The sequence below is a fragment of the Cetorhinus maximus genome, chromosome 15 (assembly GCF_964194155.1).
Source record: "Cetorhinus maximus chromosome 15, sCetMax3.hap1.1, whole genome shotgun sequence".
Classification (NCBI taxonomy): Eukaryota; Metazoa; Chordata; class Chondrichthyes; order Lamniformes; family Cetorhinidae; genus Cetorhinus; species Cetorhinus maximus.
Window position 1 is genome coordinate 101,355,548 of NC_135893.1, and position 12,335 is coordinate 101,367,882.

At 46.5% G+C, this 12,335-nt stretch overlaps 2 protein-coding genes across 8 annotated transcripts in view; both read right to left on the reverse strand.

Annotated features, from left to right (window-relative positions):
• Positions 1-12,335, reverse strand: part of lyrm1 (LYR motif containing 1) — an 862,750-nt gene that overhangs the window by 113,992 nt on the left and 736,423 nt on the right. The window lies entirely within an intron of this gene.
• mrtfba (myocardin related transcription factor Ba) overlaps positions 1-12,335 on the reverse strand; it is a 290,981-nt gene that overhangs the window by 46,824 nt on the left and 231,822 nt on the right. For all 7 annotated transcript variants that reach the window (XM_078559102.1, XM_078559106.1, XM_078559104.1 and 4 more), the window contains 2 exons: positions 6,090-6,165; positions 5,793-5,954 (listed from right to left, as the gene is read on the reverse strand). In XM_078559102.1, coding sequence (XP_078415228.1) covers positions 5,793-5,954; positions 6,090-6,165 — 238 coding nt within the window. The remainder of the gene's footprint in view (positions 1-5,792; positions 5,955-6,089; positions 6,166-12,335) is intronic.

The following is a 12,335-nucleotide window of genomic DNA, read 5'->3' on the forward strand; positions in this document are numbered from 1 at the left end:
GGGTCCCCATCGCCTTTGGGAAAAATGAAATCTTCAGGGGAAATTATTCATAATGACTCCTTCAAATACCTTAATCAGCTTCCTGCTACTGTCAGGCAGGTTGCTGTCATCGTTTTGAAGCTGCCCCCGAGAAAATCCATAGGAGGCAGAAAAAAGTCGGAGAGCCGGCCAGATGCATTTTTTTTTTAAACAATTTTTTCCAGCATCCCCCTGCCTGCCTACAAGTGGCTGAGAAAATTATGTTCAGTTTCTGAAACTCATCCTGGCCTCAACATCTGGGTCTCCAAACAGGCAGGGGGCCGGTCACCGATTATGGCAGGAGCAGTGAGGCCCAAGCCGGGACTGAGGTCCGACTGGGGATGGAGGTGGTGTCCTGATCCCTGAGCCTCTTCAGACAAGCACCTGGATCCAGACGGTAACTGTGAAGACACTTACCTCCTGAATCCATGAGGGTTCAGCCTTGAGGAAGCTGCCAGTATCCCCATGGCTGGGAAACCCCGGCTGGCAGCAGTCAAAGGTCACAAGCTGCTCGTCATATTCAAAACTGCAGCCCACCACCTCGGATCAGGTAAAGTTGGGAATGGGAGGGTTGGAGGTGGTTTTGGGTCGGGAGCGAGCGGATTTTTCTGACTTTAACCCCTGCTCCCCACTGCCCAACCCAAAACTGCTCATTTTTCAAAATTCCCCTCAACATTTCAATTAAAATAACTTGAAATCTGAAAGGAGTCAGTCACAAATACCCTTAAGTTGTTTTTCACTTGTTTAATGGCTTCTTATTGTTATTGCCACTGCCTTACTACCAACTTTACCATTTCCATGTTGAGCAGGACATTAACATCATGGGACAGTGTTCCAGAGATCAACTATGTGAGATTAATTTTTCAGCGTTATGAACTGTTCCGGGTGAGTGACAAATGACAAGAAGGAACAGCCCCTCTCTGCTTTTAGGTTATTTATGGCCAGAAGTTTCACTTTATAATTAGTAACATGACTGTAGGAAAGTTTTTCCACCAGCATGTCAGCAGAGTTGTCTTTATTTATATATATATCTATCACAGCTGACCCACATTGATTGCTGACATAAACCCTGTTAAATTGAACATTGAAAAAAAAGCATCCAATTACATAGCATGGATGGTTAACAGTACTGGTATTTTTCATAGACAGTGGGTTAATGTAGCCAAAAGTTATTTGGAGTCCAATTGACATAATAAAACCCTTTCATCACATGCAATCAGAATGGCCATGTTGATTCAACTCCTGCTAATTGTATTCCAACCTGCCACGTGCACCAGGCACTGATGTTTTGCTTCCTTTACATGGTGCTATGAATTTTAAGAATTAAGTATACATATGTTAATATGCCTAGTAGGCACAAATCCAATACTTACCAAGGTTACAACAAATCGTAATTATACCAATCACTTAAATAAGTTGATTATCTTTCAGAACTGTTCATCCTAAACATTTCATGATAACCGCAATCTTTAGCTCAGTCTAACTACCAAAACTAAAATCCACATTCTTTTCTTTTAAAATATAGATAAGCAAATGGCATTTTTTTTGTCAAAGGGGTGTTATTCTCATCAAGTGTGCACGCCACTTGCCCAGAAATTTTCTCACCTGTGTGCAAGTGACCCATAAATACACAGAAGGTTCAAGGGTTTGATCTCTGTATGCGCAGAGTTAGCTGATCACAATTGGTACAGCAGCGAGTCCTATAATTAGCCTCAGCAGCATGGCTGATGAAAAAAAATGAATGATTGTCCTGGTATTGATTACAATCCTAAGATTTCTCATGAAAAATGTTTGCGTGCATGGGTGTCTAATGAGGACAGGATTGAGCTTAGTTTTACAGCTTTCACAGACAGCTAACAGTCCTGTAAAGACCCAGGTGTGTAGAGAAGCGATTTATCTGAGACAGAATGCATCTGTATAAGCCACCAGATGAATTGGTTTTCAGGAAATAAAGGGGAAAATTGGTGGAAGGAAGAGAAAATAGCATTGAAAAATAGAGTGAAGTAATTCAACTGCAAAATATTTAAGGTAAATGGTAATTCCTCTACTGCTATTTAATCTCACCTCAGTTTACATGTGACTTCAAAAATATGGTTTTTAAAATCAGGTCCCTTGCCCATCTATAACCTTCCCCCACCAACCAGAGAGCAGTATCACAGAATTCTAGAACATAGCTTTTGCAACACACCTGGTGGCTACTCGGCACACATATGCCAGCGGTACTATACTTGATCTGACCTGAACCCCTTTCTTTGTTCTTTCCTGAACCATTTTTATTCTTCATTCTCAGACTTATTAATATTTCTCGTTTAAAAGTTATAGCCCTCTTCCCCAACAACCGCTCCAGTCAAAGCACGCCTTGTTTCAAAAACCCTCCGTGCAAAAAACACTTTGTCAAAACTCCTAAGTTTTGGACATTTTTCCGTGTTAAAGGTGTTAGTGACAACAATTTGCATTTATCTATGATAATCCTCAATCTATGAAAGAAACAAACATTATTACTGATAATCATTATGATAACCCGCAATTTCTGCCTCTTTATCAAGGTAAAACTAACCAATTCTAGTGTATCTCTTCTCCTTTCTCGAATAAAGGTGTGACCTTTGCCACCCTCCAGTCTTTTGGCATAATTTCTATTTCCAAAGATTTTTGGAAAATTATGGTTATAGGAACATACAGAGGAACACAGGACTTAGTAGCAGGAGTAGGCCATTCAGCCCTTCAAGCCTGCTCCGCCATTCCATAAGATCATGGCTGAACTAGTTGTGGTCTCAACTTCACTTTCTCCTGTCTGCCTCCCATAACCCTCGATTCTCTTGTCTTTTATTTTTGTTTCTTTCCAGTTATCACCACCTAATGCCATTAGTGCTGGTTTGTGTCAGTGGCATTAGTGCTGATGAGAAACACCAGGTTTTGTTAAGGGGTTATAATCAGAAACACAGCACTACAATGAATGCCAAACATATGAAAATGCAAATTAGGAGCTGGAATAGGCCATTTGGCCCCTTGAGCTTGCTCCGCCATTCAATAAGTTCATGGCTGTTCTGATTGTGGCCTCAACTCCACATTCTGCCCACCTCTGATAACTTTTGACTCCCTTGTTAGCCAAGAACCTATTTACCTCTGCTTTAAAAATATGTAGTGACCCTGCCTCCACCGCTTTCTGGGGAAGAGAGTTCCAAAGATTCACGAACCTCAGAGAAAAAAATTCTCATCTCCTTGGCCGACCCCTTATTTTTAAACTGTGTCCCCTAGCTCCAATCTCACCCACAAGGGGAAACATCCTTTCAGCATCCACCCTGTCAAGTCCCCTCAGGATCTTATATGTTTCAATAAGATCACCTCCCATTCTTCTAAACTCCAATGGATACAGGCCCGGCCTGTCAAACTTTTCCTCATAAGATAATCCCCCATCCCAGGTATTAGTTGAATGAACCTTCTCTGAACTGCTTCCAATGCATTGATATCCTTTCTAAATAAGAAACTGTATTCCGTACTCTAGATGTGGATTCAACTGTAGCAAAATATCCCTTTTTTATATTCCGTATGACCACCAGACGTGTTATCGAACAAGCAACCAACAATCTGAGGATGCAGTTCAGGTTGCAGAATTCACCAAGGCTCCTTAGACAGCACCTTCCAAACCACGACCACTACCATCTAGAAGGACAAGGGCAGCAGGTAGATGGGAACACCACCACCTGCAATTTCCCCTCCAAGGCACTCACCATCCTGACTTGGAAATATATCGCTGTTCCTTCATTGTCGCTGGGTCAAAATCCTGGAACACCCTTCCCAACAGCACTGTGGGTGTACCTACACCACATGGACTGCAGCGGTTCAAGAAGGCAGCTCAGCACTATCTTCTCAAGGGCAACTAGGGATGGGCAATAAATGCTGGCCCAGTCAGTGAAGCCCACATACCGTGAATGAATTAAAAAGAAAAGATCTGGAGGTGTCCTTCAGTCTGCACCTGCCAGGGTCTCCAGAATGAGTATGATGTTCTGAGCTCTGCACAACATTGTGCATCTGTGAGGTTTTGACCTGCAGGGGTAACATGGGAAAGAGCTCAGATTCCTTTTTAAGGTGATGAGGGCAATGCACCTCAACTGGCCAGGATGCCTGGAATGCCTTTATTAATGAGAAGTTCACTTACGTTGCTCTGGTGGAGGCAAGGCACAAGTACTTGCAATGGCACTCTTCCTGCTTCCCACCTCTCTCCACCTAATGCCACTGACACAAACCAGTCCTACTAATGGATAACTACTCCTTTAAACATCCCCCATTGGTCCGCATCAATTCACGTCTTCAGATTTCTCAAGTAACATAAAAAGCAAAAATGAATGGGCAATAAGGGAAAGACGTACAAAAAAAAAAATTTAGGTTCTTTTACTAAACAACAGAGACTTAGCTGCATTAACATTAGTGTCTCTGCTATGTTTTTCCAACCAATCCTGGCAATCTTTCTACTTTGAGACACATTAAGTTTTAGGTTTCCTTCCGAATGTTTATTTGCAATTCAAACTAATCCATATCTTTCTCAAGAACCCTGCAGTCCCAAGAGTCACTTTCCTCTGTGGAAACAGAGGCAAATACTTATTGAACATTCTACTCATTCCTTCATTCACAAGAACAAGATATGCATTCAAAAAATATTTCCCTTTTTGATGGACAAATGTTTGATTTGCCACATCTAGCACAGGATCGTTAATGTTGCAAACCATTCTAAATCTCATCCTTGATTTCTTTGCCATTATTTGATGGTCTTTAATTTATGTGCACTATGGTGGATATATTATTTATTAATTCAAAGACAATCTCCATTTGAGTGCCACTATCAATAAGAATGTTTCTTTCCATACTGTAATTTTTCCTTAATCGATAAGACCACCCCATCTCCTATTTTTTTAAAATTCTTTCTCTCCCAAAAGACTATGTCTGGGAAATTATTATTTCCTCTCTTGTCCAAGCTGAAATCAAGACCCCGATATTAATAAGAAGTCCATGAGGGTGCGTGGGAGTGGGTAATTTGCTGAAGAACACAGTAAGAGAAGGCGGTCTTAACGCAGGGCCTCACTAGAATACTTTTGGGTAACCTCCTGCCCTGCAGCAAGTCAAATTGACAGACTGGCCAATGAGCAAGTGGGGAAAGCAGTGGCAGGAGGTCATGGCCAGTGACCCTAAGGATGATTCTTGGCACTCGGGAGGGAAGCTCCACGCTTATAATCGTGAGGCTGTACATGGATGGAGGAGGTTGAAAGACCCAGAGGAGCACTCCTACCCCACTAGTAAAACCTTTAAATGTACCTGCTGGACATTTTCTGACCCAGGATCTGGCTCACACCTTTCTCCACATCTGCCGCTCCATCTGTTCTCTCAAGACGTAAAAGATCCCATGGCGCCATTTTGAAGAAGAACAGAGGAGTTCTCCTCAGTGCCCTGCCCGATATTTATCCCTCAACCAACACCACTAAAACAGGTTATCTGGTATCACGTGGGTGAATGTGGGAGTTTGCCCTGTGCAAATTGGCTACTGTATTTCCTACACAACAATGACTACGCTTCAAAAAGTGCTTAATTGGCAGCAGAGCACTTTGGAACACCCTGTAGTTCTGAAACGTATTATATAAACTCAAGTCTTTCTTTTTGTTCTCTTTCATTACACTTATTTTTAACCCTTATCCTCATAACATCTACTATTTGCTCCTATTCCTCTCTCACATCAGTCTCAGTAGGCCAAAGCTAATCAAACCGTGGAATGAATGGCTACTTGCCTTTAATTGCTTCCTTTAAACTGGAATCTACTGGAAGAATGTTCTTTTCCACAAGTTCCATCGGACCTGGTCTCTGAGCGATCTTTTCGTTTAGATCGTCTGCCAGTCTGGCTCTTTTTAGCTTCATCTGAGTGGCCTGCAGCGAAGGCTCTGCCAAGGTCTCTGTAGATTTCATGCCAATATTTAATGGGAAGAAATTTGCAACACAAAACATGTTTTTTCTAGAAATACTTCATGGATTATGTAATTATAAAGTTGGTAAGAATGTTTTCCTACAGAGTTCAGATATTTTCTTACCCTCTAATATGTGCATTCTGACCAGTTCAGACCTCTCCGGCCTACTTCGTATCTTGTGTTTCAGGTAGTCCTCAGTCTGAAAGAATATAAATTTGTAAGTTCTATTTAAAGTTCTGGTTACATACTAATATTTTTTCTGTAATAGAAGGGAAATTGCTGTTTTTATCTCTAATAACAGGGAGAGGACCTCGAACATATTCACTCCCTTAAATAAAAGCAAAATACTGAAGATGCTGGAAATCTGAAATAAAAACAGAAAATGCCGGAAAAACGCAGCAGGTCTGGCAGCATCTGCGGAGAGAGAAACAGAGTTAACGTTTCGAGACAAATATGACTCTTCTTCAGAGCTCTTCTGCTCACTACCTACCTCTGCTAATGTTATTCAGTAGCTATTCAAGAAATGGTGTATTTGCAGAAAGGTCAGCTGAATGTCAGTAATACTCTTCCCATTGGAAATAGAGCTGATTGAATATTGTCTTCCCAACAAAACATGTGAAGGTTCAGGTCAGAGTGCTAATAATCTCTGAAGCTCACCCAGCTCTTGGCAGATGCATAATTTTCTTTTCTGGGAGCCGTTACAACCACAGCAGGTGTTATTTGCTGCGTAAACCAAATCCCAGAGGGAAACTTGGCTTATGGGCCATACCCTTTTTTTGGAATTCTGAAAACGAGAAGACGACGTACCAAGCTCAGCAGTAAGAGGTCCAGTAATACTTTTGGGATTTTAATAAGAATAAAAGAAAAATTAAGCACACAATTATTGTTGCACAATTAAAGTTATCCTCACAAACATTCCCCCCAAAAAGACTCTCCACTCAGTCAGGCCCACAAGTACACCTTCCAGGCAACACATCCTTACAGATTTTTAACTATAAGAAATCCAGTAATATTACCCAAGGCAAACTGCTGTAACTTCAACAAAGGCATAACAGATAACCTGTAACTCGCTTCCACTCTGCTATGGAATCCAAACTTCAGAATAAAACTGTTTGTTGCAGCCCAAGACTTTTCTGGCTTGACTGGAGGGCTGATTCAAAAGGCATCTCCTCCCAGCTCAGAGCAATCAGCTCCTAACTCAGCTCCAGCTGCTCATCTCACAGCTCAAACAGCAGCTCCAGCTATAGCTATCCCCAACTCCACAGTAACTCTAAAATACCTTTCTCCTTTTATCTCAAGTTCCATTGTTCTCACACCTTTTAGAAACTCAAACCGCAGTGCGCTATGAAGCGCGACGCGCACCCACCATTAATCAAAGGCCTTGTTAAGGCCCTTAACTCGGCAATCGACGCTGATTTTGAGGAGTCTGTGCAATCTTCGGCTCGGCGCACAAGCGCAACGGGTAAGTGATTTTTTAATAAACCTCATCCACGGGCGGGATATATGGGCTCAGAGGGGTTGTTAATGTTTTATTTGAAGAATTTATTGCAGGAAGTGTTTTAAATTTGCCTGTGTGATTGTTAGCAGTTCAGATCGATTTCCAATAGCTTTCTCTGTACTTTGTAGCTTCAGCTCACCAGTCTGCAGACAGTAATCTTTATCGGGCCTGCAGCTTACCGGAGGCCTCCATTTAGCCTGGGTATGGGTTCTGACATCTCTACTGGAGGCAGCTCCTCTGAGGAGGAAGGGAGGGATAGAATAAAGAGGATGCCAGGAGTGGACAATCAGCCTCCAGGGGAGCCACCTTTGGGAGGCCAGGCGCAGGTACAAGGGGCGCAGAGCCAAGAGGTCGTCCAAGGTGGAAGGGGCCACAGAAGACACCACTATCCTGCTGCCAGGGTATACAGGCGGCAAAGCAGCTACTTCAATATGTCTGAGGTGCAATGCTGAAGGAGGCTCCAACTGTCAAGGGGGACAGTGAACTGTATCTGTCAGATGATTGGCCCTGAGATCTCCCCTAACTGCGTGGGCGGACACCCCATGCCAGCAGCTCTGAAGGTCACAGTTGCCCTCCACTTCTATGCATCTGGCTCCTTCCAGGGCTTGGTGGGTGATCTTTGCATTGTCTACCAATCAGCTGTCCACACGTGTCAAGCAGGTTACAGACACTCTGTTCAGACGGGCATTGACCTTCATACACTTCCGCTGTGACCAGGCAAGTCAGACACAGTGAGCTTTGCAGCCGTTGCCGGCTTCCCCCGCGTCCAGGGTGCTATAGACTGTACACATGTGGCTATCAAGGCACCAGCAGGTGAGCCCGGTGCCTTCGTCAACAGGAAGGGCTTCCACTCCATGAACGTGCAGGTAGTGTGTGATCAGATGATGAGGAAGCACAGGGCAATGGTGAGGGGCAGCATGCCAACCCGATGTTCCACCAAGGAGGCAGGGACATCCGGGACACTTTAATCCAACGAACCTTCAGCTAGCTCCACACACATGGATCAGCAGGACCAGCATTGCCTGGCGCTTCCACACGTGGCACTTGGTGCTACATCTTCCACCTCATCAGCTGCAACTAAGGGCTTAGTACAGAAACATCAATGTCCACTCAAACACTCACGATACAAATGCAGCACAAAGGAAACACCCTCAGCCATGGTCAGAAAAGTGGACTTTATTGCCACCAAAATAAACAACAAACGTTGCTCTGACACACATAATGATATATTCCCAAATCTAGGGCCAACACAAAATCACCAGTGACAAACCCGTGGAGTGCCTAGCATGCCTTATGCTTACGTTTGCGTGTGCTATGTCTAGGTGCTGCCCCATCGCTCGGAGTGGCTTGTGAGATAGCCTGCTCACTCTGCTGTCCTGTTGGCCTTGATGACCTTGGCGACTGTCCTCTGGCCAGTGGAGCCTGTGCTGGCCCTGCCTGGGAGAGAGTGGCTAGTTCCAGAACTGGCACCTCCCCAGTTGTTGCAGCCTCAACAGATGCAACGGTCACTGGCAGAGGGGCGGATGAGCTGCTGCTCTCATCCGGAGTGCCCTGAGAGGAGCCTGCAGCGACGACAGGCAGCTGCTGCGCCGACGTGAGGTCACATTGGACCTCCCTGCTCACTGCCGATGGATGGGCACCGAGCTGCGACACTTGGTGCCCAGAACATCTCCCACATTGCCAATGACCACTTGTGGCCATTAGTGCTGTGAGGGCTTGTAGGTCAGAGCGTAACCCAATCAGAAGATTCTCAATCTGCTGGAAGACCCTCTCCATGAGAGTCGCCAATCTCTCAATGGAGGAAGCCTGATGCTCTGTCCTGAGGTTCATGCCATCACTGACACTCTGCCTGGATTCTCCACCACAGAGACCAAATGAAGCACACCCTCATGCAACCCTGCCAGATGCTCCCGTGCACCCTGCTGCTTGTCCTGCAGCTGCTGCATGGCTGACATCTCCTGAGGCACATCATCACTGCCTGACTCAGCATGTGCCTGGTCCCCTGCAGTCCTCCGGCTGCTGGCGCCATTGGCACTCTCTGTCCATGCCATCTCCTCCAGTGATTGTGAAGTGCCCTCTCCACTGTGGCCCGGGACACTAGCCGAAGTCATAATTCCCACCGATGTGGTAGTCGCTGTGCTGGTGCCTAGCTTGCTGAAATGACGTGACGCAAGTTGCAAGTGTTGGCCCTCGGGTGTGGAGGGGGGGCTCTGGACTTGTTGCTGGCAGCCATGCGGTGCTGATGCTGAAATTAACAACAAGGGCAATGCATCAGTTAGCGTTCATTCAGTAACACCATCCATCCCTTCCCCCCCAGCCTCATAATGCGCTCAACCTTCAAGAACCTAAGGAGACGAACATTGGTGGGGTGGTAAATAGTCAAGAGGAGGCCCAAACATTACACACGCATGCAGACAGGCTGGTCAGATGGCCTGAGGAATGCCACATGGAATGTTATGTGGATAAGTGTGCAGTTAAGCACTTGGGCAAGACAAACAAGGTACGGGAATACATGATTAATGGTAGGACCGTGGGAAGTCACGACGATTACAGGGACCTTGCTGGGCAGACCCGTTAAGGTAGCAGAACAGGAACATAAGGCATTTAACAAGGTCAAAGCCAAACTTGCCTTTATTAGCCGAATGTAGGAAATTGGGGAGGACATGTTGCAAGTGCAGAAAATGCAGTCGAGGCCACATCTACACTTCTGCGTTCACTCGTGACCTGCACTTCATGGGAGGGATGGCATTGGAGTGGGGAGAGTGCAGAGGTTCCTGACCTGGATGCATGCTGGCCTGGAGAGTTGGAGTTATGAGGAAACATTGCAAACACTTGCGACATTTGCCGTGGAGCACAGGAGATTGACAGGTCACATTATTGACCTTCATACCGTTATGGGGGGCATAGAACGGGTGGACAGAAGGCAACATTTCCCCTTGGCGCAGGGATGACTAACGTGGTGGCATTTATTTAAGTTGAGTGCCATGAGGTTGACAGGTGAGGTGCTGAGGACCTTTTGGACAGAGTAATGTGGGACGCACTGGCTGAAAGGGTGGTGGAGTTACAAATCCTTCTAAGATGCTATAAGTCTTTGGATATGCTGCAACAATGCCATGGCATGTTAGGTCATGGGGATAGTGCTCACAAATGGAATAAGGTGACTTTGGAAGGTGCTGGAGACGCGCATCCTCAAGGGGCCGAGGGACCTTTGTGTATGACCCACACGTCTGACTGTATCAGTCTGTGAATAAGCAGTGTTGCTGCATTAACGATTGCAGCAATCATCAGTGCTTTCGATGGTGGGGAGACAGAGCGCATCGATGGGACTGTGGTCCTCAAATACCTGGTTGCTGCACCCCAGCCTCGCCGACACCTGCCGACCTGGCCGCCTGCCTCCTCCCCAGCTCCATGGCCTGCTCTTTATAAGTGGTGAGGTGCTGCAGCACAACGTGCCCACCATCAGTCCGCAGACACTCCCGGCTACTGTTCTCTGTTTTTGTCTGCAGAACAGAGAAGAGGGTTTATTGGGGCTGATCGCCCATGTACTCTGCACGTGCACACTGCACCCCAACCACAGTGGCCCATCTGAGGCCTCCAGCGGCTCCTGTCCACACTGATCAGTCACCAGGAGATAGTACGGCTGCTCCCAGCCCCCTCCCCCAATGGCCACCTTGGACACATTCGGCGTCCATCACTTTGAATAACATATGGGTCTTAGCGCCCATGGCAAGGAGGCGCAACTAGGTGCGGCGCCGAGGCCAGCAGATGGCTCTTGGCCACGACACCTTGAGGCTCCCCTTCCATCATCTCAAAACCATCAATCAGACATGTGTTGGAGTTCTGAGTATGTGTCGAGCTGCCTCCCCTGAAGGTTGCCCCCAGACTACTCAAATGTGACAAACACCAACATATGCTGCGGGGAGAACCCATCTTCCCATCAACCACTAAGGCTGATGTAAGCATGGTCACTATCTGTTTGCCCACCCAGCATGCGCCAAATGCCCAATGCAGTAACGACACTAAGACATGGGGGGCCTCAAAGGCTCAGGCTACCTGCTGGGTAAAATGGCCAAGGCCGACATGGTACTCACCCTTCCAGAGCGCAACAAATCATTGAAGCGCTTGCAGCACTGGGTTCCTGTGCGTCGCACAGCGTCTTGAGAGCTTACAGCCTCCGCCACCTCCTGCCACACCTGCCTGGTCACCTGGGGGACCCTCCTCCTCCCGTCCTCCGGAAACTCCACCTCCCGATGATCTGACACCTCTTCCAGGAGGGCAGCAAGGCAGGCATCGGAGAACCGAGGAGCACATTGGCCTCCTGCTGGCCTACACTGCAGCCTGCCCTCCTCCTTCTCCTCTGCCCTCACCTCCTCTGGAGCCCGGTCGCTGGCCATAGTGAACAGCCTAAAGGAGGCTGCCTGGCCTTTCTTTATACAGACTGCCGGTTCCCCATTGGAATTGGTGGTCGGAACACGCCCGCCGCAGATTTGAATTTCGCGCTGAACACGGGAGTCTGAAACGCGCTGGGCGGGCCTTAACTGGCCCGCCCGCACAAAATGGCGGCATGGCCCGTTTTGCTGGTGACGGTCAACTCCACGCCCGCCCGACAAACAGAAAATTCAGCCCAAGATCTTTCATGCTTCCATCTTGTCTTTGCTTTCGGGTCGATAAAATATAATATCCCCATTACTATTTACCTATTGAACTCCTGCAAGATACAAACATGTCTCTTTTCACCTCTGGCTCCCCCTTGATATTCAAACAAACTCTCAACTTGTCTAAAAATGCAAATGTTAGATCTAACCTATTTACTTGTACCTCAACCTAACACCTCTATCCTTTTCATGTTTCATCCTCTCTAGACAACCTGC